This window comes from Alexandromys fortis, unplaced genomic scaffold, assembly GCF_014885135.2.
Source record: "Alexandromys fortis isolate MF-2015 unplaced genomic scaffold, M_Fortis_MF-2015_v1.1 scaffold_24, whole genome shotgun sequence".
Lineage (NCBI taxonomy): Eukaryota > Metazoa > Chordata > Mammalia > Rodentia > Cricetidae > Alexandromys > Alexandromys fortis.
The window spans coordinates 6,490,288-6,516,183 of record NW_026067906.1 but is presented as its reverse complement, the minus strand read 5'-3'; the positions used below and the strand labels follow the sequence as shown (position 1 = coordinate 6,516,183).

The 25,896-nt window shown below is 39.6% G+C and overlaps 1 protein-coding gene across 3 annotated transcripts in view; it reads left to right on the top strand.

Annotated features, from left to right (window-relative positions):
• Positions 1–25,896, top strand: part of Tmtc2 (transmembrane O-mannosyltransferase targeting cadherins 2) — a 392,468-nt gene that overhangs the window by 274,207 nt on the left and 92,365 nt on the right. For all 3 annotated transcript variants that reach the window (XR_007590635.1, XM_050135588.1, XM_050135589.1), the window contains exon 9: positions 12,201–12,282. Coding sequence is in view for 2 of the 3 variants with exons in the window: in XM_050135588.1 (XP_049991545.1) it covers positions 12,201–12,282 (82 nt within the window). In the remaining variant the exon portion in view is untranslated. The remainder of the gene's footprint in view (positions 1–12,200; positions 12,283–25,896) is intronic.

Sequence of the window (25,896 nt, the reverse complement as noted above, 5' to 3'; positions counted from 1 at the left end):
AGTTTGTTGGTTTCAGGTCCAAGTAAATTTTCCCAGCCTAAGCTTCTTTAGTTGAGCAGACCTGAAGAAATGGACCAGTTTTCTTATGTATTATGGTCTTGAAAACAAAATAAGCAAAAGAAGATGACAAGCATAAAAGAACTTGGGGCCTACGGAGATGGCTCAACATTTAAGAGTAGTTGGTGCTCTTGGAGAGAACCCAAGTTTAGTTCCCGCACCCACATGGCAGCTCACAACGATCTAAAACTCTACACCCAGGACTATGATGGCCTCTTCGCCCTCTTCTGGCCTCTATGGGCACCAGACACACATATGGCACCCATACATCCATGCAGGCAAAGCCCTCATACATGTAAAAATACATCTTTAACAAACCAAAGCAGAAAGTAAATTTCTTCTAAAAATGGTTTCTTTAATCTGAATCTTTAACTGCTTCTCTTGAGACGAATTCTGTTTTCCTGAGGATTAGACCTATGGAGTTCAATTAATTAGATCTTTGATTCCCAGCTGAAGAGCTTGAAACTCATTCAAATCGGTGACTTCCTCTGGCTGTTTACCTCCTAGGGACTCAGGTTTCTGTTTCTGGATCCAGTGCTTTCTTTTAGTGTCCTGGGTAAATCATCAAAGAATTTTATGTCTAAATAAATTAAGTGACTCCCGCATCCTTTATTGCCGAAGCTTTTTACCAAAAGAAATGAAATGAATTGAAATTGGGGAATTATTTACATCTGGCTTTGTCCTCATGGAGAGCGTTTGGATTTCCGAACAAGTGGCTCTCTGCCAGTGACAAATGGAGGTTCTGAGATTGCTCTGCCATCTTCCGTTACCTTTTATGGTGTCCAGGGATTTTTTTTTGCTCTCCGTTGTGACCCAGCTGCAAAACAGCTGTTGTTTGGGCTCTGGTCTTTCTACTCTCACAAGACAGCTTTTCTAACCGCCCCCAAGGGGCTTAAACTTGTGCACCAGTGTCAACTCTGAGCTCTTCTGAGTTCAGAAGAGCCCCCTGAGGGTCCACGGAGCAGAGAAGCACCCCTTTGCTATTGCTAAGCAGTTGACTGGAGCAACTCAGTGAGTGCTTATAACCTTGCTCAAGGAATAGACCCAGTACTCCAACAGGCCTGCTGGGTGTTTGGATTCGTTGCTCTGAGCTAAGATCTGAGGCTTTTTCCATTTTCATTGAGTCCTTAAAGGTATTCCCCTCTTTAGCCATGGAGATCTTCCCCTCCCTGGAAGCCATTCTCATGGTGAACTTTTGATACTGTCTTGTGGATTACAGGATGCTGATTAAATTTGTAATTTCTTGCTGTTCCTTTTGGAGACAAATTGTTGCCGTGGATGGCATTAGGCACAGAATTCTGGATGTCATACAGGCCTCTGCGCTATCCCTCATCCAGTAAGGGTATGCATTTGTGTAGTAAGTGGGAGACTTTCCGATCACCAGAGCTGTGAGAAACACATTTCTGTGGTTTATATTTAAAGGACTTGTGTTTTGAGCCCTTGCTTTTCTAAGGTATTTAACATTCTTCCTGCCTTTTCACTCTTTCCCTCTCTCTGGCCTTTGGCTAGCTGTTGATTAAACGGTTCTTCTAAGTGGTTTACAATTAGAAAGGAGTTTCCAAATGGCAATTAGAGTACAAAAGTGTCACAACAAAAGTAGGAATCAAGAGTCAGAATACCTAGCAGGGAAAGACGCAGCTTGAAGAACCCAAGCACTTGAAATTTGGCCATGGCCATAGTTGGAAAGTTATCTTGGAATGTTCGAAGTACATTTTGGGTTTTACCTTGGAAATTTTCAATTTACATGACAAAAAACTGTTGTAATTTATGTTGTGGTTTCATGTGTTCTTTTTTTTTTTTTTTAAATCCTCATTGGGTCTTGTATCGTTCCAATGACATTCTTTGCACTACCCTTCATGGCCAGACATACATAAATGTAATAACCATCTGTAATTTCACTATCCATTTTTCTTCTCCTCCCCCATTTCTGCCCTTTTCTCAGGCTTCAAAAATTACTTAACATACCCCATACTCATGGCCTCTGTCCCCAAATCCACTGGCCATTTTAAGCACTTGATACAATTTACTACGCAGTTTTCATGAAATATATTTCACCTTGCTTTTAGCTATTTGGTTCAAAGTGATTTACGCACATTTTTGCCAACCCAAATACCTCAAAAACCCATAGATAATCACTATGTAATCCCTATCAACCCCATTTTTGAACTCTTAGTCTTAGCCCATAAGCCTGCACTTGGCTCTTCCTTTAATGCCTTCCCATCAGTGTCACCGTCTGTCTCCCTTATGCCATCTGCCCTTCCTCTTTCCTGCTCTGAGAAGATATCCAATTCTGTTTTCTCTGATGCCAGGCATCTAGTCTGCACTTCTGTACTCCCTGACATGTCCTGTCTGCTCCCATCCCACCTTATTATCATCCTCATCATTACAGAGGTCATTGGGAAGCAGCAGAGAGCATCTCCATGTGACTGCAGAGCGCTGTGCTCTGCTCAGCCCCCTCTCCCCAGGATGCTGCTTCACCTCTCTCAGTCTGATTTCTGTCCTGTGGTTTGTTCCTCTCCTGGGCCCTTCCTTGCTGCTCCCCTTCTCAGCGTTCCTTTCTGTTTACCACTCAAACAATGTACTGCGCATCCTTTGATCATTAAATCAAGCATTGGTTCATTTGGAAACTTTTCATGTGTGCTTTGACTAGGTCAAACCAAATGTTTATTACTTACGTTAGTGCAGCCTAATACAGCTGCAATTTTATACTTTACCAAGACAGGAGTTATGCCTGTTAACAAAATCCTTTTTTACCTTAGTATTTAACAGTTCTAGGCACATACTGGGTGTCCTATAAGTAGTTGTAAAATTAAGGGAATTAATAAACATATTTAATGTGTTATGTAAATTTTATGTATGTATACATAGCTTTAAAGTAAAAGGTGGGAATATATTTACCTATTTAATTATCAAGTTGATTTAAATGAAACTTCTACTTCACTAGAGCTTTCTTGGGCATTTTAATTGCATGTCTAAATACTGTTCTCACCAACTGAGATTATGGATGAATAAGATTTAATGTTGAGACTTTGGGTTTAACATGACTCTGAGTTTGGCTTAACAATACAATGTAATAGTCAAAGTAATTTGCCCAGATGCAGGTTATGATATGGTTGAATACTATCAAATTAATTATCTCCTCTAACTGCTATTAAGGTATGTGTGCATGATTCCTTTAGGCTTTTGGGGAACCTGTACTAATAAACATATGTAGATGGGAAATTGGCGTTGGAACACAACTGGAACTCTATCTATGATAAACACCTTCAATTATGAATCATTTATAGATGTTAGCCATTTAATTTTTTTACCTCAAGAATTTTAAAGGTTTACTTACCCATAGTTTCAAAGTCATGTGGAAAAAAGAAAACCCTAATATTTAATAATTTTATGTAGTCTAAATACATGTTTTTGAAAGGTCAAGGCTGTGTGATTTTTTTTTCCTAGAGAGTTATAGAAATAAAGTCTATTGACAGCAGGTAAGAAACTGACAGACTAAGAAACAGGTTTGCCCAATTTAGTCTTATAAAACCATAAGTGGGGCTGATCTAGTGGGAGCTTACCAAGGCCAGCTGGACTACGACTGAAAAACCATGGGATAAAACCGGACTCTCTGAATATGGCGGACATTGAGGGCTGATGAGAAGCCAAGGACAATGGCACGGGGTTTTGATCCTACTTCATGTTCTGGCTTTCTGGGAGCCTAGCCAGTTTGGATGTCCACCTTCCTAGACAAGGATGGAGCGGGGAGGACTTTGGACTTTCCACAGGCCAGGGAACCCTGACTGCTCTTTGGACTGGAGAGGGAGGGGGAGAGGAGTGGGGGGAGGGGGAGGGAAATGGGAGGCTGGGAGGAGGTGGGAATTTCTTTTTTTTTCTTTTCTTTCAAAAAAAAAAAAAACAACATAAGTATATTGGAATTGGTTATAGGAAGACATGTGAGAGGTTACTCCCAGCATCATGAGTGACTCTTAGGCAGCCACAGCACTGGAGAGTCCCACCGCTGGCCTGGCTGAGGACTCACAGAAGCTGAACCATGGGAGTCACCTCCTCAATCTACCACCCACATATATACCCAACCCCTCTGGCCATTCACAGCTGTGGACAGAGCAGGGTGACAGAATAGTCGGAATCTCAGATGAGGGGCTGAGGACTCTTCTCCACTTCCAGCAGGGATGGCGAATAGGCAGGCTCTTGTGTGATTCTCCTGTACCTGCAACGTTGTGGGGACCTCCAGGTGAACACAACTGTCTTGATTTCAAGAAGGCACAGCAGCCATGTCATGCATGGAAGCCATTACAGCAAGTTTGAAATCATTTGAAATAGCCAATTAAATTGATCATGAATGTTTACATTTAATGTTGTTCTTGATATGCCTTTGTCTATTATTAAGAACTTTACAACTGTATGTAGATGGTGGTTTGCTTTTGAGTTTATTGTTATAGTTTCCTCTTGCTTGGCCTCTTTGCAAGTTTTCTTTCCTTTCTTCTAATGCAAAGCATCAGATATTTGGTCTCTATTTCCTGTCCACTCTTGGTGTGTGGCCCTTGATACAGCCGGTCTTTATGACTTAGTCCTCCAGAGCCTGTGTTGCCTTGACATCTCAAACAAATAAAACTCTAATAGCCCTCTACACATAGCTTGTTCCTACTGATGTGCTCACAAATCTTTCCCAGAAGAATGAATAATTCCTTCATTTGTTCAAGTGACTGCAGAGTCATTCTTGAGTGATTTTTAATACTACACTACACCCAGACCTGACCCATCGGGCTTACATTGTCTCAAAAAAAAAATCTTCCGTCTTATTACTTTTCAGCTCTTCCACTGTGGCCACCCTGATGCAGACCACAAGTGTAAACACTCTGGAAGTGCAATGGAATGAGTTCTCCACTCCAAGACTGGAGGCTTTAGGTTTAGCTTCAGTAGTCTACTTAAAATATGCCAGTGTTTTTTTAATTGTATTAGTTAATGAATTGATTGATTGATTAATAAGATAAATCATGTGTACATGTGAGGTGGAAGACACTTGTGGGAATCAGTTTTCCCCTACCACCCTGTGGACCCTGAGGATTGAACTCTGATGGTTAGTCCTGGCAATAAGTGCCTTCATTCATCGAGCCTTCTTATTGGACTCAGTGTCGTGTTCATATGTCATCAGAAGATACCCTGTGTTGACCCCAGCAGCTCAAACCCCAAAATGGAAATGACCCAGAGTGGATGAGTATGGCCCCTGTCCAAAGTATAGCACTCTTGACCTGGACCATTTTATGCTGTTTCCAGAGCCTGCTCAACTTTTGTTAGTTAATAAGAACAAGGGGACGGTAGAAATCAATAGATCATATGGCACCCAGAATTGAGTGTGGTTTTTAATACCAGAAATGTATAGAATGGAGATAGAAGCTCCAGAGTCAACATGTAGGCCTAGTGAGCCCCATGCAGTGCCGCCCCGCATCTAGACATTCCCGTGACTTTTGTGGGATTTACTCAATCTTCTGCTGCTATATCATGCTAGTGCTTGCTAGTCTATACCTGCTGACTTGCTGGCCTGCTTCTCTTTATTCACTTTGATGACTTCTCATGTGTCGCTAAGGGACTTGGACCACTTGATACTCCCAACTGGATATTCTTCTGCCTGTTAGCTGGTATTGTTTTCTCGCCAGTGCACTCTGCACTGACGGTGCTCTGGGTTTTCTCCTGTCTATTTCACAACCAGACTGAGAGCAGCACAAAGACACAACCTTACTGTTGGTTACACTGCTCAGGACGCTCCTTGCTATGAAATCTGTGGCCACTTCTCTTTCCCTCTCAGTAGCTTTAGACAGACTGTGTTTATGGCCACATCTCTTGACCGCTAACAAAACACTGGTGTTTTTTTAACATTCTGCTGGGTATCTCTTCCTTCATCAGTCGTGAAATACCAATGGACCAATCCTTGGGTTCGACTTGCTGTTGAAATCTCAACTGCAACATGTGTCAGTGATAGAGGTGATATAATTAAGACATTATAATTAGGTTAGAAACTACAATTTACATCCTGTCTGCAACATGTAGTATTATCCTGACCTTCCCTCTCTTAAAGATTTCCCATGAAATCATCTTAATTGAAGCACAGTATTCAAGTTCGTGGTGGTAAGCACTGAGTTTAAGTAAACAAGGCTTCAAGGAAAAGAGGGAAGTATTTGCATCTGTTTCCCTGGAACTAATGCCTATAAATATAACTGAGCTACGGAATGTAACCATGATTTAAAGCTCTGTGGCATCCAGAAGATAGCCTCCCAGGAAAATATTATTACATTTTAATGAAGTATTTATGATATGAATTCCTATTTTAATATACTTGTGACGATTATGTCTCCTTTTTGCGACTTTATTGATAAATGTGTGATGCCATCTAAGAAGAATATTTTAAAGTGTCGCTCTTGTTTTTTTTTTGTTTGTTTTGTTTTTTACATGTTCTGGTCTTTATTGCTTTATTCTTGGTGTCTTCAAACTGCTTTTTCTCTTTTGCTCAAATGATGTGGCTGATTTTCAGAACAGTAACTCAGCTGCATGTAATAGCACACTTTCTGTAAATAAGATTCACCCCTCTTCACACCTTCTCTCAGTTTGCCTGTGATTTAACACCTAAAGTTGGGATCTTTGTTTCTCTTGTGGGTTCCCAAGTAATCTACAACTTTTGTCTGACGTGACTACAAATTGGTAGCCCTATAACTCCTTCCTGGGAGCTGTTTTGATAGAGCAGCTCCAGAAAACCCATAATATGGTTTTCTTCCTGATGCCAATCATTAAATAGATCTAAGTGAACCAGCAGATGAAGGGATATGTAGGTGAGTTTTGAGAAGGATCTGGAGTGTCTCTCCTGGCAATGCTGAAATTTTTATGTGGAAATGGAAGCTCAGCATACCCTGTAGTTTGGGATTCAAGGTTTCTCTTAATGTGAGGCTTTATCACATTGGCATAATAGATTATTAATTCACCCTCCATCCTATTTTCCCTCTCTGGAGTATCAAGCGTGAGGCTAAAAACTCCAAGCTAGAGATAATTGCTGGATCTTTCTGTGAACTGTCTTCTACCTAGGAGTCCATAGTGATTGTCCTTGTGGGAACAAAAGACGATCCCATCACACAATGAGTTCCAGTGTATCTTTTTTGGGTATCATATTGCTCAGAAAGTATAAAGGTTTGTTGAGCTCTGTGCCAGGAAATAATTGGAAGAAAGTCAAAACACAACGCAAGAGTGCAAAGTCTTGTCATCAGGGATTTTTCAGGGTAATTGCTATTCTGAACTATGGTATCACGACACTTTGTAAAGGACATCTACTGTGCCATGACTAATTCGTCCCTAAAGATTAGTACAAAAATTTGAGTATAATTTTTATTACAATTTTTGAATGCTTTTTCATTGTATTTATTGTACGTGGACTTGTGTTACATAAGGGCATTTTCATATACCTATGTTTTATGATCTCTCCCACACTCCCTTCCCACCCCCACCCATGTTTCCTCTGTGTTCCCCTAGAGAATTTTGCTTCCGCATCATATACAAACATGATGGATTGTGTGTATCTTCCTAAAGTTTAGGAAGCACATATCAGAGCAACTGATTTTTCTTTAAAAAAATTAATAACTCTCAAATGAAAGCTATGTATGATAATCTAATTCTAACACTGCATGAAGTATTCCAAGTCTTGTAAGCAAGAGAGTCCAGAACTATTGTGGTAGTTTATGCATATCTGTGTGTAAAAACTTATGTCTCTACTATATGGCCATACAGATTGTATTTGAAAGCCATTGGTTAGCTTTTGGTAGAGATGCCATGGGCTTCACATCCATGCAGCCTGCTGCTTGTTCCTCAGCTACAATAGTGGCAGCACCAGTTTGATGCATCAGCAAAATAACTGGAAGGCGAAATCGTGATGTGGAATATGCGATATGAACTGAGTTGGATGTTTCCTTTCATGTACTTGTTTCATTGCTCACAAACAGCCGAGGGCTGGATTGGAGCAGGGTTTGGGAGCATGGGCTACTGTTTAATGTTCCCTTGTTTGTTTCTCATGAATTTGAACCATACTCTTTTGCATGTATTTAGTACTTAGCACAGTCTCCTTTCCTTGGTTTCGGAACAATTAATTTTATTTCATTTTTTTGTATTTGTCTACTTATTTAGGCAGGGTCTGATATATCCAAGGCTGAGCTTAAACTTGTTGTGTAGCCCAGGATGGCCTCAAACTCATGATCCTCTTGCCTCCACCGCCTGGGTGCTAGGATTATGGATGTGTACCACCACACCTGTCTTGTATAGCATGGTGATTGAACCCAGGGTCCTATGCATGGTTGGCATATTATCAGATGTGCTATATCCAAGTCCCACCTCCCCCCAATTTATTTTTCTCCATATTTTAAAATTCCCATTGCCTTTAAACTAATGGTAGTTGAAATAGTAAATGTGATTGTATGCAACATTACTTACCAATGACCAACTTTTTTCCTAGGGCTCAGTGATGCATCTACCTGTCGGTTCATTGATTCTTAAGTTTAGATGCTTTCATGAGGTTTTCCTTTTCTTTGTTATTTGGTATTTCTCTGAATAGTAACCAAAGCTGATAGATTTTTTTTAATAGTGTAATATTTTTTTTTTTCCCAGGAAGAGGGATCACCATGATCATCTTGTATTGGAGATTATGGGTCTTGGTTTCTTTTAGTAACCAGTGTCTTGAGTGCCGATGCATGTTTTTATAGCTGCCTACTGTTGTTTCACCAGTGAATGATACAGGAGGATTTTACTGCTCATTTTACTGGGACATTGATAAATGAGCCGGCTTCTTCCTTACTGTCCTTAAAACCTTAAGTGGAAAAAAGTTCAAAGCCTTTTTTTTTTAAATCTCATATACCATTTTTATGGGCACTTTACTAATGATAGATTTTATTAACTTCTATAAATTCCTGGAATATTATTTTCCTGATGATTTAAAGAATGAACATGTGCTTTGAAGCTGTGTACCCAGCAAAGCGTGTTCTTTGTTATTCATTGCAGTATCCTGTTACACACGCATGTGTGTGTGCATATATCTAAATAATAAGCAACATTGGTTACAAATTTCTAATGTACCTACGTAATATTATCACTTTATATGTATCATCGTCATGCAATTCAAAATTTCTATGAAATGGCCTTTACATTAAAAAAAATAGTACACGTTGTTTTTATAACAGGTTTCATTTACAAAAACCTTGTGATGAGAAAGAACAGTATTTCCATGAAGGTGAGACTGTGTTCTTCCTACACTTAGTTCCGCTTCATAATCACCTGGCTGGCATTGGTAGTGCAGCTATTTGATAGCTCACCCTTTGGGCTGTACACTTTATGAGTTTGGATAAATGGATCATGAATACAGCCATGATGGCAGCATCGCGGAGAGTGGGTTCTCTGTGCTCCGTCTAAATCCTCCTTTCTGCAATAGCACAAAGTACTGCTAAAAGACGGGATGATTTTCCGTGCGTCATAGAGATAAACAAGTGTGGAATTGCTCTGCTCGTCTAGAATCCGTCCTCCTATTTCAGACACCAGGCTGATTCTTCAGTTAGTGAACTGGTGAAATTGCTGCTGTTACCTTATGAAAGCCCACAGTCACGTATATATGAAACTTTGCTCTCTGCTTCCTCCTCAATTTTGAAGGTCCGACTTGAGACTCTTAAGGAACACTGGAGTTTTAGTCACTGGGTAGTTGATGAGACTTACTGTTAGAGAGTGGCTGCTGAGTGCAGTGTCATTATTGAAGTGAAAGAGCTTCCGAAGTCCATTTTTCCAAGCATGAGGTTATCCCTGGTTATAGGTGATAGGGACTGAGGGGTAATGCATAGCAGTTAGGAAAGTGATTGCCTGTAGGATGTAGTAACTCATTTTTTTTTTAATGAATGGATGAAGAAAAGTCTGAGAAGATACAAACAATTTAATCAAAAGTTGCCTAGATTGAGAATAACAAGGGATTTGCATACATTTAACTTAAAACATTGTTTGCAGTAACCTTTGTTTAAAAGATGTATATGAACAAAGAATGAAGCATTGCCTGAGGTGTATGTAGTATATAAACAAGGAGGACTGTACAGATAGTTTGGAAAAACTCTCTAGATGTACCCTGGTACTTAGCTGTCACTTGGAGTCCACATAGATCTTCATTCCTGCCCTGTCAAACCAGAGACCACTCTGATAAATTTCTTCCTAGTAGTCTCTTACTTGTTACTGTGGATAATTGTGTCGAAGCAATAACCAGGTCAAGATCATACTGCTTCATAAGCTGCCTGGATTATATAATTTTAAGAAAAATAAAATTGTTTCCTGAAAGCATTTCTCTGTTATTATTGTTTTTCTGTGATGTCACTATTTGACTAAAACTAAAGCTAAGAAGGTAAGCTAGTTTCTGATTAAGTCCTAGGTTAGCAGAACTTCAGATCTGAATGTTAGCAGCAATGAAAAATAGCAGTTGGAAATTCTCCACGTTGTGACTTCATTTCTTCCTTGGAAGTCGATAGTAATTACATCCACGAAAGAACATTTGCTGTAGTAAGAGATGAGGGATGTCTAGAAGAGAACTAGTGTCATCTTCATTGCTTGGGACCAATGTTTGTTCCCTCTGCACTAGAGCCCATCACTCATTGTCTTTGTGTTCTCTCATTTAACCCTTGGCTGTGTTTAACATTCAGCATCTCTGAGTCAATCTGGGGGTCAACTTTCCCAAGCTTGATGTATGCTTGAAGAATCAGAGAAGAGAATGGCCATGGGAAAGCACTCTTCTTTAGCACTGACCAGAACTCTGTATTTCTTTACTTTTTTGAGTGTATGCCAGGTGTGTGTGTGTGTGTGTGTGTGTGTGTGTGTGTTTGTGTGTGTGTGCATTCCTGCATGCCTGTGTATGTGGCTGGTAATTGAAATTGAACCTAAGGTCTTGTACCAGACCACCGAGCTATATCTACCTGCCTTTTAGCTTATTATTTTTGAGACAGAGTCTTTATAAGTTGCCCTGGCTACACATTTGGTAGCCAACACAGGCTTGTGGAATTTGTGGTCCTCAAGCTTCAGCCTCCTGACTACAGGAGAACTCTTAGAATTATAGGTCTACGTCCTCTGGTCTGGCTTGCTTGAAAAGTTAATGGTATTCTGAATATTTTTTTTATAGTCTCAGACATGCTCTGGACTCTTCTCTCCAATGTTAAATAGTTGTACATGCACTTTCTCTCAATTAAAATCCCCGTGTCTGAGCCATTCCTAGCTCATCTGCCTCTACATGAAATGAGTGTAAGACAACAGAATGGAACTTGATGGTTGGAGCTATACTACATTTTCACTCTCAGTGCATAACTCCTGTTGGCAGTAACCACTGTGATGGGAGCTGAGGGAATACTTTATTAAGATAAAATAATAAAGACAATAAAACAGAAAGTGCAAGCACTTGGCAGTAGCTCAGTTGGTAAAAGGCCTTGCAAGAGCCTGAGCTCAATCATGAGAACAGATTTTGGGGGCCTGGAGAGGCAGCTCAACATTTAAGGGCTCTTGCTGCTCTTCCAGAGAACCCAGGTTCTGTTCCTAGAACCCACATAGCAGCTCACATGAAGTTTAGTTAAGGGGATTTGATACTCCCTTCTGGCCCCTGCAGACTCCAGGCAGTCACATGGTACACATACATACATTGCAGGCAAAAGCTCTCATTCACATGAAATAAGAAGTAAATATTTAACATCTGAGATCATCTTTTGGCCTCCACATGTATGTGCATCTGTGCATACTCATGCGATGCACATGTACTACCCAAAGAAAAGCTAAAAATGGCAATGGTGTTTCTATAACCCATTTTACCCTTTTTATTTCTATGACACTTATAAAATCCCTTTCAGCTCCCCAGCCTCCTCTTTGACCACATGGATGGACCCAACATCACTTCTTGTCTTCTCTTCTTGATGCTTCCCAGGATCCTGAAAACAGTCTTTCCTCTCCACACATGCTCCTCTGTCATCCTCAGTTAGAAGAAATAAGGGCTTTTCCCCAACACTGTTTATCTGTAGATATTAGTGTATTTCGTTTGTGCTCAGATGTAAAAATTAATTCTTCATGATCTGCTGCTGAATCATCCATTTTCTCTGTTTTTCAAGGGTCGTAAGAGTGAGGCCGAAAAGTTCTTCTTGAAGGCCATTGAGCTGGATCCCACCAAAGGAAACTGTTACATGCACTATGGTGAGTGGTGATGCTTTTCCCATGACCCCCCACCTCTGCTGTCCATGCTGAAAGGAGATTTCGACCTTTGGGAGGAGGCTGACTTCCTCCTTCCAGACTTAGCCTCATGCTACATCCTTCCGTTTCCATTTAAAACGTCACACTCTGGAGGGCTCCGCACTACATTTTCCTTCAGCGAATTTTCATTGGCCTTTAATGGACTAGGCAGGTTTCCAATTGTTTCTTTCAAGTTCAGCACAGCGTTTTAAATGAGGTCCCATCAGGAAAGCATCTAGCTCTTTGTCTGAGGCATAGTTTATAATAAAAATATTAGCTTCTTTTTTTTTTCTTTCATTCTGCACAGTAATGTATTGCTCATGGAGCATGCCAACTTGATGTTTTAGGAGTTTACATTTTGGCCTCAACGGCTTGCTTTCTGGAAGATGTGTGTGTATACCAGGCTGTAAATACCTAAGAGCGAGGCCAAGCATAAGCTATAACAAGTGTAAGGAATGTCTGTCTCATGGCATTTAGCCTTGGTCTTAATCAGTTCAGAATGACCTTACATAACACTCTATCATTATCGTGACTCACGTGTTTAGCCACCTAAGTATACAGCTGGCTGGTGTGGGGTAAGATGTGCTGGATCTACCAGAGTTGTGGATGGGCTGTCTCTCAAGGAACAATAGCATCAAGCATTTTCTTTTGCTAAGCCCATGAGAAACAAGATAGTGAGTTAAAAAAAAATTACCGCTGACTTTATGTGTTAGGTATTATTGGGTAGTAAATGTAAACATGTTCAGAAATGAAATCCTTAGGAAATATAGCTATTATTCCTGTATGGTACTAGTTCCTTCTTCCAGTTTTCAGCTAGAAAGAAAGAAGCAGCAGTGATGGCTAGGAGTGTGGAAGAATGGAAATAATAAAACGCAGGAAACACTGCGCCAACCACACGTGAATCTTTTCATGTGTATGCATGTGAACCTAGTCACATGATGCTTTGTTTTAGGCAGAACACATGATATAAAAGCACGTATATGACCGCTCTGTCTTTGCTCGTTTACCATGTGTTATGATAATGATGGAGTAATTCAACCTGGCTGCAGAATTTATTATAATTTTCACAAGTTTTCCTATTTGAGGTACTCAAAATTAGGGTGTTTCTCATACCTGCTGGTTTGGGGTCCCCTACCACACATCAGATCATCTCCACGATTATTTTGCTAGAGCATGAGAGGACTGTTGCCTTCCAGAGGCATTTTAGGAAATAGATGTGCTGTTTTTTCCTTCCTGCTTGTTTGTTTCCTTTGTTTCAAACTGGTCCTGCTTCCGTATCTTCAGAGCTAGCGTCCACCATCATTATGTAGTGAATAGGGATCCACACAGTGAATTTCCTTACACCCCACTACTGCCGCATTTGAGACCATTATTAAAAATCACTATTACAACCAGGGTGGTGGCTCATTGGTACGGCCCTTGCCTAGTACAGGTGAGACCTAGTGTTCAATCACGAGCACTGTGAAAACAAAAGGAAGGGACTCTAACTTCAAACTTCAGTTGCTTTGAGAATTTTTTTTAAATACCTTTTTTATTTTCTTTTTTAAAAGCAGGTTTTTTTTTAATTTTACATGCCAATCCCAGTTCCCTCTCCTTCCCCTCTTCCCACTCCTCCCACCTTAGTCCCACCCCACCTCTTATCTACTTCTCAGAGAGTGTAAGGCCTCCCATGGGGAGTCAACAAAGTATGCCATATCACCTTGAGGCAGGGCCAAGAACACTCCCCCATATCTAGGCTGAAAAAGGTATCCCTTCATAGGAATGGACTCCAAAACGCCAGTTCATGCACTAGGAATAAATACTGATCCCATTGCCAGTGGCCTCACAGACTGCCCTAGTCATACAACTGTTACTTACATCCATAGGTCCTAGTTTTCATCCTCTGCAGGTTCCCCAGTTGTCAGTCCAATGTCAGTGAGCTCCCACTAACTCAGGTCAGCTGTTTTTGTGGGTTTCCCTGCCATGGTCTTAATCCATTTGCTCATATTGTCTCTCCTCCCTCTCTTCAACTGAACTCTGGGAGTTCAGCCCAATGCTTAGCTGTGAATCTACTTCCATCAGTTGCTGGATGAAGGTTCTATGATGACAATTAAGATAGTCATCAATCTGATTACAGGGAAAGACCAGTTCAGGCACCCTCTCTACTATTGCTTAGAGTCATAGCTGGGGTCATCCTTGTGGATTGCTGGGAATTTTCCTAGTGCCAGATTTCTCACTAACCCCATGATTGTTCCCTCTATTAAGATACCTCTTTCCTTGCTCTCCCTGTCTGTCCTTCCCCCACGTTTATCATCCCATGCCCTCATGTTCTCCTTCTCCTCCCCATCCCTCTCCTACCACTTTCCCAGTTTACTCTGGAGATCTTGTCTATTTCCTCTTCCCATTGGGATCCATATATGCCTCTCTTAAGGTCTTTTTTGTTAAGTAGCTTCTCTGTGGACCGTAGGCTGGTTATTTTTGCTTTATGTCTAATATCCACTTATGAGTGAGTACATACCATGCTTGTCTTTCTGGGTCTGGGTTGCCTCACTCAGCATGGGTTTTTTCTAGTTCCATCCATTTGCCTGCAAATTGCAAGATGTCATTTTTTTTAAATCACTGAGTAGTGCTCTATTGTGTATATGTACCACATTTTACTTGAAAATGGTGACAACTTTTGTATTTAATTGTTTGTGTAAAGATTGATTTTTTTTCTTAATTCTATTGGAGTGTATTTAATGTTGAGGGTTATACAAATAATTAGAACTATATTTTCCATCTCTAAGAAGGAAAACTGCATGATTCAACATAATTTTATAAATTACAGTGTTACTCAGTGTAATAAATATTACAACACTCAGTATTTACATATAAGTAGAAAAAACTCAAGATGAGACATCAAAGAAAAAACTAATTAGGGCACATAGTCTACAAATTCACAGAACCCCATATTAAGAACTTGAGATGATATTAATATTTGACTTTTAAAACTGAAAAATTGTTTTTCAATTTAAATCTATATCAACCCTCTGTTTTGCAAACAAATAGAGTGAAGCCTTAAAAAATGAAGATGATTCAACCAAAGTTAGTGTAGTTGAGCAACTTCTGCATCTCTCGGTTACTCATTGTTTTCATTTTATAGCATATGTTCTATTTCTTTTTATAACTTTGTAGATTGACAGAAAAATAGACATTTTAAATCAGTAATACAAAATTTGAGAATATTATGACTTAGCTTCAAATTCTTAGAGAAGGATTTATTTTACTTTTGTAAGATTTATCTACTTGGCACAAGATGTTGTTCCCTATTCAGAAAATTCTGTGAAGGAATCAACACCATGATGTCATATTTAGAAGGTGATCTGTAGATGGAAGTTTCGGTTCTGCCTGGTCCTGCAGCTGTTCAGTGCCAAAGAAGCTTATATTAATTATCAACTGTTTGGCCTGTTAGTTCAGGCTTATTACCAACTAGCTCTTACAACTTCCATGAACCCATATTTCTTGTCTATGTTTAGCCACATGGCTTGGTACCTTTTCTCAGTGCAGCATTCTCATCTTGCTTCCTCTTTTTCTGGCAGATGACTGATCTTTGCCTTTCCTCCTCCCAGAATTCTCTTAGTCTGGTCACCCTTCCTGTACTTTCTGCCTGGCTACTGGACAATCAGTGTTTTGTTAAAATAATACAAGTGACAAATCTTTACAGTATGTAAGAGCATTATCCCACAGCAGTGATCTGTAGAAGGTAGAAGATTTGTTAAAAAGATTAGCTGTGTCTTACATCTATGAGTGTATGATGTGTGTCATCTTTGAGAACATGCCAACTATTTGAAAGCTAGGTGTCAGTAGGAGACCTGGAAAGTTCAATCATGTATGGCCAGAAAAGTGTAGATTCAGAGCAGTGAAAAAGAACTCATGTGACTGGACCTGGGTAAACCAGATGGAGAAGTGGAAGATGAGGCTGAAGAGGAATTAGAATACTATCTAAACAAGGCTAAGAGGTATTTCTTCTACAAGTGTGGGAATGGACCAGACTGAGAAGACAGGGCAGAGATATCAAAGTACAAAAAGAAAATGCCTTTAAAGAGTGATTACTGTGTATTGGCCAAGGAATGATGATAGTTTGGAGTTGGGAGATATTGGGAAAGGAAATACATTAAAACCATCCCTCCTTTAGAGAATTCTATATTGAGGGGAGAATTCTGTTTCCTAATTTCTATGCCATCAATACCTAGTGTATTGTCAAATGCCCAGTAATGTCCCATGCTAGTAACTGAATTTGGAACATAAAATTCAATGAAAGGATGTTCTGCTTGAATTTTCATTATTTTTATCCAAGAAAATTCATACTATGTTTCTCATATCAGTTCCTTGCCAATTTGCTGAAATATATAGTTTTTCATCCTGCCTTAGGGTGTTTATACCCACAGATTGAATGGGTAAAAACACTCCCACAACTTGAAAATAAATATTTAAATGAAATATATGTGTTCTGAGTCTTTTTAAGATGTGCTTCAAATGCCAGCGAATGTTGTTTTATGAGAAATCCACCCTCTCGTGCAATTATGTGCTTTTAGTTTGCTTGTTAATGATATGAGTGATTTGGAAAAAGTTATTCAGTTATGACTGGGTAGGGAAGACATCTAGCTCTGCTATAGGTTCCTTCTACTTTAGACCCTCTGGTTTCATGTCTGAAGGAGTGAGTTGTAGGGAAGTTTTTTTTTTTTTTCACTACAGTTTCATCTGAAAGTCTGCAAAACTGGGTACAAAGAGATAATTAAATTTTGGTCTCTGTTAACCTCCAGTCTCTGGATGAGAAAAAGAGACTTGGAATAGAAGCCCAGGATGAAAATCTAGAAAGTTGATGTTGGCTCCTAGATGTTTTTCAGCATTAAAATTTTCTATCACTTTAATAATTTATCAAATATTGTTTTTAAATATTGGATCAATTTTTTGCTTCTGATAAATGTGCAGGGGTTCAAACTATGTTAAGATATCAACTTAAGTTTAGCCATTATATTCATGCATTATCGAAGTGAATGTTCCATGCCAGTGATACCAATTATATAATCTTGGTCAAGTTTGATTCATGAATCTCAGGGTGATGTCCATTGCAGATCAAAAGATTCTCCATGGATCTGTTTATCTCCAATAGGAAGTGTTTTCCAAAACTCAAAAGACAAGATAAGTGTTCTTTAATAAAAACCAAAATTGCTATTATAGAAAAGCCATGTGGTAAGATAAAATACATTTTATATATTTTCCCGAAGTAAATGTGATGTGACTAAAATACATGAGTATATATCTAAAAGTGCCTACTAGGTATATGTTAGTATATATCTAAAAGTACCTACTAGGTATATGTTTTAGTCAGTGTTCTGTTTCTGTGAAGCGACATCGTGACCAAGGTAACTCTCATAAAAGAAAGGATATAATTGGGGGCTCACTTACAGTTTCAGAGGGTTAGTCCACAGCCATGCTGTTGGAAAGGAAAGAGGCATGGCGCTAGAGCAGTGTCTGAGAGAGCTTTACTTCTGGAGGCCGCAGGCAGATAGAGCTCTCTCTCTACTTTTAAGCATATGAGTACTTTCTCATTTTTACCTCTTTTAAATACCTGTACCTATACGCTTTATTGCTCTCTCTGAGTCTCTCTCTCTCTGTCTCTCTCTATATATATATGTGTGTATATATATACATATATACATACACACACACACACATATATATATATATGTATGTATATATATATATATATAATTTTTGAAAAAGGGTTTCTTTGTGTAGTTCTGACTGTCCTGGAACTCACTCTGTAGACCAGGCTGGCTACCTGCCTCTGCCTCCCAAGTACTGGCAATAAAAGCACGTACCACCACTGCCCAGATAATTTTTAAATCATTTATAAACGGAAAAGAAACCTTAAGATACATTCTGAAAAGAAAAAGTACTGAGAATAGCTATTGGACTAAATTAAGGGCACTCGTGGTGAATAATTCTGGCTCTACAAGCTGAAAGAGAGCTAATGCAGTGGCTTGTGAGGAAAAGCACGCCTTACACAAGCTAGGTGACTGGAGTTTGTTTCCCAGATCACGTGCTGCCTGCCTTGATGATAATGGACTGAGCCTCTGAAACTGTATGGGGGCCCCCTCAATTAATGCTTTTCTTTACAAGATTTCCTGTGGTCATGGTGACTCCACACAGCAATAGAAACCCTAACTAAGACACCAACTAAGAATCAATGTAAACATAGCTGTTGAATGTCTAAACATCTCTGTTTAACGGGAAGACAGGATGACTGATGGCCAGTTTCAGAACGCCTAGGGCCAGTCTTCTCCTAGTTGGCAAACCTTGAATTTTCCTAGTACCTTTGTTGTCTCCACACTAGGGGATGTTCACTGGGCACTTATTTCATTACTGATTGCTCATCGTTTGGATCTTCTTCATTCTCTGGAGCCATGGTTAGTTATTAAAGACAATTATTGTCTGTCTTTTATTCACTACCCCCAGATATACACAATGTCTTCTGTCTTAAGTATTTTCTCTGTTTAGTTTTTTTCTATTGTGCACCAAAATTTCTATAATATAATATGCTGACGTCATGTTCTTTTTTTTTTTTTTTGAGGATTTAGCAAACAGTATCCTAATGGGCATATTTTTCCCTAGACTCCTATCCCTTGGGTTGACACTCTCCAATTAAGCTATTTCTCCTTAAGGTTAGCAGCAGTGAGGCCATTGTCTTTTATGATTTGTGCCTTCTCTACAACCATGCCCCAATATTTAACATCATGCTTGATAAGCACATTGCTGGAGGGTAGAAATTCAGGCTTACCACTGTAGAACTGTAGAAATAAGTAGCATCAGCCATCAATAATAAAGGCAATAGGGCTCCAGGCTTCCCTCTTTGTTAGGAAGTGAATGGAGAAAAAAGAAGCTATTCAACATCTAAGTAATTTTTTCTCAGTGGTCATTCAAGCTGTTATATAAAAAGATAGCTGAAAAAATACTACAGTAACAAATATATACAATGATCTGAAAGAACTCAGCATATAAAACTTTATGGGCTGAGGAGATGGCACAGACAATAAATTGCTTAACTTGAAAACATGGGGATCTATGTTGGATACCCAGAAACCATATTTAAAATAAAATTTAATACATGCATTCATGGGGTGTGGTTGTAGTGCTAGGCAGACCCCTGGGAAGTGATGGACAAGGCACACAGCCTGGTTTCCTTTGTGAGCTCTGGGCCAGTGAGAAGCGCTGTTTCCACTTTCAGCCAAACAAAACTTAAGTTTATCATTTTTGAGGAAAAATGTGAGTTTGTCCTCTCCTTCTGTGCACATACAAACAGAAACATAGGCATGTGTGCAGACACATACATACACTCAAAACATAAATATTTATCAAGAAAGAAAAAATAGAGGAAGGCATTTTAAATGATCTCTTTATTAAATCATTTTCATGATGAATTAATCGGTACATTTTGATTGTTATATCTTAATCCAGAGTAGGATAATTACATAAATATTTTGGAGTTATTTTGCTGAGAAATTCCCATATAGGATCTCACTTAATCCCTCAGCAGGCAGATACACTATGGAGCTGCTTCTGGACACTCAACAGAATGAGGAGTTGAAGTCCTTTAAGCCATTGGGAAATCATCCCAATTTCACTGCCAGCTAATACCGTTGACACATTGCAGTGCTACCTGTGCCAAATGCAATGTCATCGCCTCCTACGCCAATATGGGAAACTCTCATAAGAGCAGGCTGATAGAGTAGGATGGCATTTAAAGATGACATCAGTCCCCAAAACCAAATTTTACTCTGTCTCTTCTAGAGTAGGGTTAGAGATGTTTATAGGGGAGGACTGGAATTACAAGGTGCCTGATCACGATACATGCACACAGAAGGCTGAGATTATGAACAAAGAGAAAACTGTGGTGGTCTCCTTACTGTGTTATCATAGGCAGCAGGGAAAGGGGTCCATACCTTGTGGTCGTCACAGTCGAGAGAGAACCTGCAGAATATGGACGAGGAGAGGAATCAAGAGACAGGACACCAAGAAGAAAACAGGCTTGAGTCAGGCGCCCCACATAGATTTCTTCATAATATCCCTTTTAATTTAAAATTTTTCAATTTTCTATAATAGCTGTGCTCCTTTTCTGAAGCATACATATAATGTAATAGTATACAAAATGACAACCAACTTTCTCTGTTTCCCTCAGATGATGTAGAAAAGATACCAGAAAAATTGCAACAAGCAGTTATACGTATTTATTCATAAGTATTTATTTGAGATAGAATGTAAACTACTTTATAACATTTAGAAATACAGGAAGACTCTTACATGGATTCTCATTTATGTGCTGTTTACATGACGAATTCATCAGATATGTATTTAATTAGTATCATATGTACTCTTTGTTTATCAAATACAATAGCTATATAAATATTCACAGTACTTTTTTTTTAGTGTGTTGCTTAGATGTTTGTCAACCTGACACAAAGTAGAGTTGTTTGAGAAATGAAACCTCAGTTAAGAAAACACTCCATTGGAATGATCTGGAAGTAGGCTTGTGGGGCATTTTCTTGATCAATGATTGATGTGGATGTGGCAGTGAAGTCCTCTGAAGTAATTTCCACAATGGTTAGTGACTTCAGTTCCTCATTCTGTTAAGTAGGCAGAACCAGCTCCATGCTGTATATGGCTTTGGGGGGAATTCAGGGAGATCCTACATAGGAATATCTCAGGACAAACTACTCCAAAAATATCCATGTAATTACTGTATCACACATCATGCATGTTACTGTCCCTGGAAATGTGATCCTGGGATGTATAAGGAAGCAGGCTCATGAAAATATGAGCCATTCAGCAGCATTTCTCCTTGAACAAAAAAGCAAACCAGAAGCCAGGTGTTGGTGGTGCATGCCTTTAATCCCAGCACTTAGGAGGCAGAGGCAGGTGGATCTCTTTGAGTTGGAGGCCAGCCTGGTCTACAAGAGCTAGTTCCAGAACAGGCTCAAAGAAAAGAGAGAAAGTGAGAAAGAAGGAAGGAGAGAGAGAGAGAGAGAGAGAGAGAGAGAGAGAGAGAGAGAGAGAGAGAGAGAGAGAAAAGAAGGAAGGAAGGAAGGAAGGAAGGAAGGAAGGAAGGAAGGAAGGAAGGAAGGAAGGAAGGAAGGAAGGAAAAGAAAACTAGACTACCAAGGAATTCACAACATATACCACCTCCCATGTTTTACTAACATAATAAAATTACTGGGTTCGAGTCTTGACTATAGGCATTTGTGTCCTAGCTGGAGATTCAGCCCTGTCCACAGCAGCACATACAGGGTCAGTCAACCTTACCCAACACATGAATCAGTGAGGAAGTCTAGACCATACTTCAGTTAGTTTTGTGTTTCCTTTTCTTCATATTTACTTCCATTTCCCCTTTGTGGGGTGATCCGTTGTGATTTTGTATAATTTAAAGGCTTTATCAGGTCAAGCTTTGCTAAGGGGTGGAATTAAGCAGTGTGTATGCAAATCCCTTTGAATGTGACCTCATATGGGATTTAAGCAACTAGAAAAGTAAAATAAGCATTGGATGGAGAAGCAAGAAGAGCAATGGATTTGGGACAGTAAACAGAGAAGGATTTTGGTGTGAGATTCAGTAGCAGCCTAAGGATGATCTTCATGAACTTGGTCCAGCCTATTCTGAACTCTTTTCTGGTTTTTACTTTTTGCTGTTAGTTTTCATTGTTGTGGTTTTATCAAGATGTAGTCTTTCTGTGGACCCCTGGCTGTCCTGGACCTCACTTTGTAGAACAGAATAGCTTTGAAATCAGAGGTCCATCTGCTTCTTCCTCCTGAGTGGGATTAAAGGCTTGCGCCACTACACCTGATTCTGTTCTAGTTTTTACTGGTTGGTTATAAGGATTTACTTATTCTATCATAAAGCCAGTAGCGTGTAACCTCCTCAACAGGTCCTAACAATGGATACTTACTCCTACAGTGTAAAAAGTAGGATTTTCTGGACAAGTGACTTGTATAATCACTTCCTTGGCGGCTAAAGAAGGTGCCTTCGGATCCTTTTGTCCTCCCGAATTCTTTCTGTCTGGCTCCCTTGTGTAATATGCAGTATTTTTTAACAAAATGAGGCTTCCCACTGAGGTATTCACTGATTAAGCTAGGCCCTTGTCCAGTGTTGGCCTTTTGAAGATAAAATATGGCAGATTGTCGAAAAAGCTCTTCATGGACCTCTACTTTTTGTTCCTATTTCATTTTTCTTTTTTTTGTCTCACTCAATCCCCATCGAATCTATTAATCATTTAAACAGGATGGGGCTCTCACTGTCCCTTTCGTCTCCCTTGTCGTTTCCCGTCTTTCTCAACTCCACTATCTCTTATGCCACTCTGATCCCCATTTCCCACCAGACGGCCGTAACGACGTGACTAGCCTTTGGTCATGCCGTAACCCTTTTGGAAAGCATCTTGGGAGACATTAATATGGCTATGTAGTTCACCTTCCTGACCTCTTTTCCAATGGAGCCCAGGACCCTGGCTGGCCAATTCTCTAATCGCTTTTGCACTGGACACTTTCCTTGTTACATGTCCAATTAAGGATGGATGCCTGGCCTCGTGTTCACCTAGGGACAAATCTAGGGCCTCTCAACCTCATGATATGATGTCCAGATTGTTCTCCTGGGCATCTTTTCCTTGTTACCTGACCTACGTGGTCTCCTTGCCAGCGACTATGGCTCATTCATCACATTACTTCTGTAAACGGTGCTTTTGTTAAGCTGCCAGGAACATAAAAAAAAAAAAAAACAAAGTGAACAGATAGCAGAGAGAAGGCTAGAACAGTTGAGTTGGTTTTAAAGAGACACAGCATTAAATGGAAGGGTAACTCTTAGCTCACAAAGATATGCAGCAAGGCTCAAAGAGAGAAAAGTCTCCATATTTTCGATGCGTTCAGTTAACAGGCACTATGAGCATCATGCGCAACCGCTTCTCCTTAGGACAGCTAATCTAAATCCTAACCACTGCACCAGCATCAACCCTCTCCCAGGAGAACTGCCTTTCTTTCCTTTACCATGGAACCACCCCCATGGGAGACTTACTTGCCTCAGTTCACTCTGCCCACTCATCTTCCTGCCACTAGATGTCAGCAAATTCAGTGAACCTGAATAGTTCCACCTGTTCTCCCGGTTTCCCCATCCTCTGAATTCTTTAGAAAAAGTCCTGAGGTGCACATGGTGCCACTGGAGCGGTGGTCCTGTTTTATCACACTCTGGATACTGCTGGCAACACTGTCTTCTCTTGGTGAAATCAGCCAATGATATTATTACCTCTGCCCTTTGCTCTTTATCAAAGATAATGAATTTAACCCAGCAGCTTTGCACCCATTTCTTCCTATTTGTGTGTTGAACTGTCTGTACATTCTCCTCCCTCCTCTAGTAGATGAGAATTGCTTCAAAATCTAAGATTTCATTTACCTTTGAGGAGCCTCTCCAAGTATAGCTATGTATCTTATGTGCAGCAAGGATAATGTAGATGCCTTGGATAAACCTACAAGAGATACTATTTTGTGTTTTTTTTTTTCTGTTCCCAGATTATCAAATTTTTTTCCTATAATAGAGCATTTAATGTGAAATATACTGCTAGTTTAAACTGTTTTGGCTTTCAAGAGATAATCAAGTTTGGACTATTTTGTTGTGTTCTAAAGAAAATTCAGAGGTCACAAACCATGACACCACATCCAATTATGTCAGTTCAAGACATAATATTCATGGTCCCATCACTATTACTCTTGTGACATGCCCAGGTTTTGTGGCCGTTTACCATAACTATGCCTTCAAAACTATTATTGAAGACAAAGCAGTAGCCACAAAGGCCTGTCATTAGTTCATTTGGTCCTGTCATTGAACATGCATTTGTTTCAATACTCTTCCAGGAGTTAAGAAGGTGAGCCAAGGGTATACACAAAAGGGAATAGGATTTTGGTAGAGGAAATGACATAGAAAATATTCTGGAGCATAAACCATTATTCTCCTGGGGTGTTAAATGAACAGGAAGGCAAGAGAGGGTAGAAATGGTATTAACTTGTATAGACCAACTTCAGGATTTCCTGGTCAGCCATGAAATGATACAATTCATCAATACTGCTCTGACTACTGCTTGAGGGATTCTCTTTAGAGTAATGGGGGCCACTTAAGAGGTTAGTACAGTAATTCATAATGAGATCATGCTTTGATACACGGTGGTATCAGTAAGGATTAGATGATTCTGAGTCTATTCCAAGGATCATATGCCTTTTTCAATGAACACCTATTTTACTGTAAATGCTATGACTTAGTTTAGTAAATAAAAATCCTTGCAAGCTATATTGTCTTCATCATCATCATACCTCGTACATATTTTTGTGGGTCTTCAGCTGAGTTGAAATGATCTTAAGAGTGAATTTTTTGTGGTGTTTTAGCAAGCAGTGCCAGTTCCGATTAATTTAGGGAGTCTGTATGTGAAAGTTATACAAAGAAGCATTGATCCTCAATGCTTTCATTTTTTTTTAACCGATTTCTACTTCACAGGCGGAGCTTTTTAAATCCAGGAATTAATGAAGGATTGATCTTCATAAGCTTGTCATATTAAAAATCTGGTCAAATCCACCAAGTAGTTTAAATGGTTCAGCATGTGAGAAAAATGTTCAAAGAGGAAATTGTTCAGTTCCTACACGGAGAGCTCTGAGACTTGGGCAATCGCTTGCTTCCATCTTATATTAGCCCGTGCGGTAACTTATACTCTCGGTCTCAGGATCTCTCGAGAATGCATCCGCTGTTTAATCATCTTCTGTTTTCTCCATACACAGTGTTTTTTTTTTTCCCTTGTAATTTCTCAAGTTGGTTTTTCATTTCCTTCTCTGCTCCCTTTTCCTTTGATTTGAGACAATGATGTAAAATGAAGATAATTCACCTTGGTCAGACAACTTACAAACCAAAGAAGTAAAAAAAGTGGTAGGCACGAAACGATTTCCTGGAGTCTGTTCTTGCATTTGTTATCATCGAGAGTAAACGTACCATTATTGACGATTCCATTCATACATGTGTATCTTTCTGTCTGTGTCTGTATGTGAGAGCTGGTTATTATGTCCCACAATATAGGGATTATTGCTAGATGTAGGTTATTTTCAGCCTAGCTCAGGCTATCTGCAAGCTAATCCTATATACAGTTGGAATCAATCGTATGATGGAAAACATTTTGTTTCACCATAACACAAAGTATGCGCAAAGTATGGGCATGGCCTAGCAGCATCAGCATCAATTACAGTCCTGTTAGCAATGCAGATTCCAAAGTCTTTCTCAGATTCCTACATGGGAAACAGTCGGGGATAGGATGGTGATGCACTAAGCTAGAAATCAGTAGCAATCTAAACTTCCCAATCTTTCTAGAATTTGCCACAGTGGATAGATATATTGAAATGACCGCCTTCCCCTTTTTCTTGCCCCTCTTTGGCAGGCTGGTTCTATATATATATACATACATACATACATCATATAGTGACTGTTCTCTCAGTCTGAGTTCCAGTAACCACACTGGTGGACTCAAGAACTTCTTCAGGGAAAAGCCA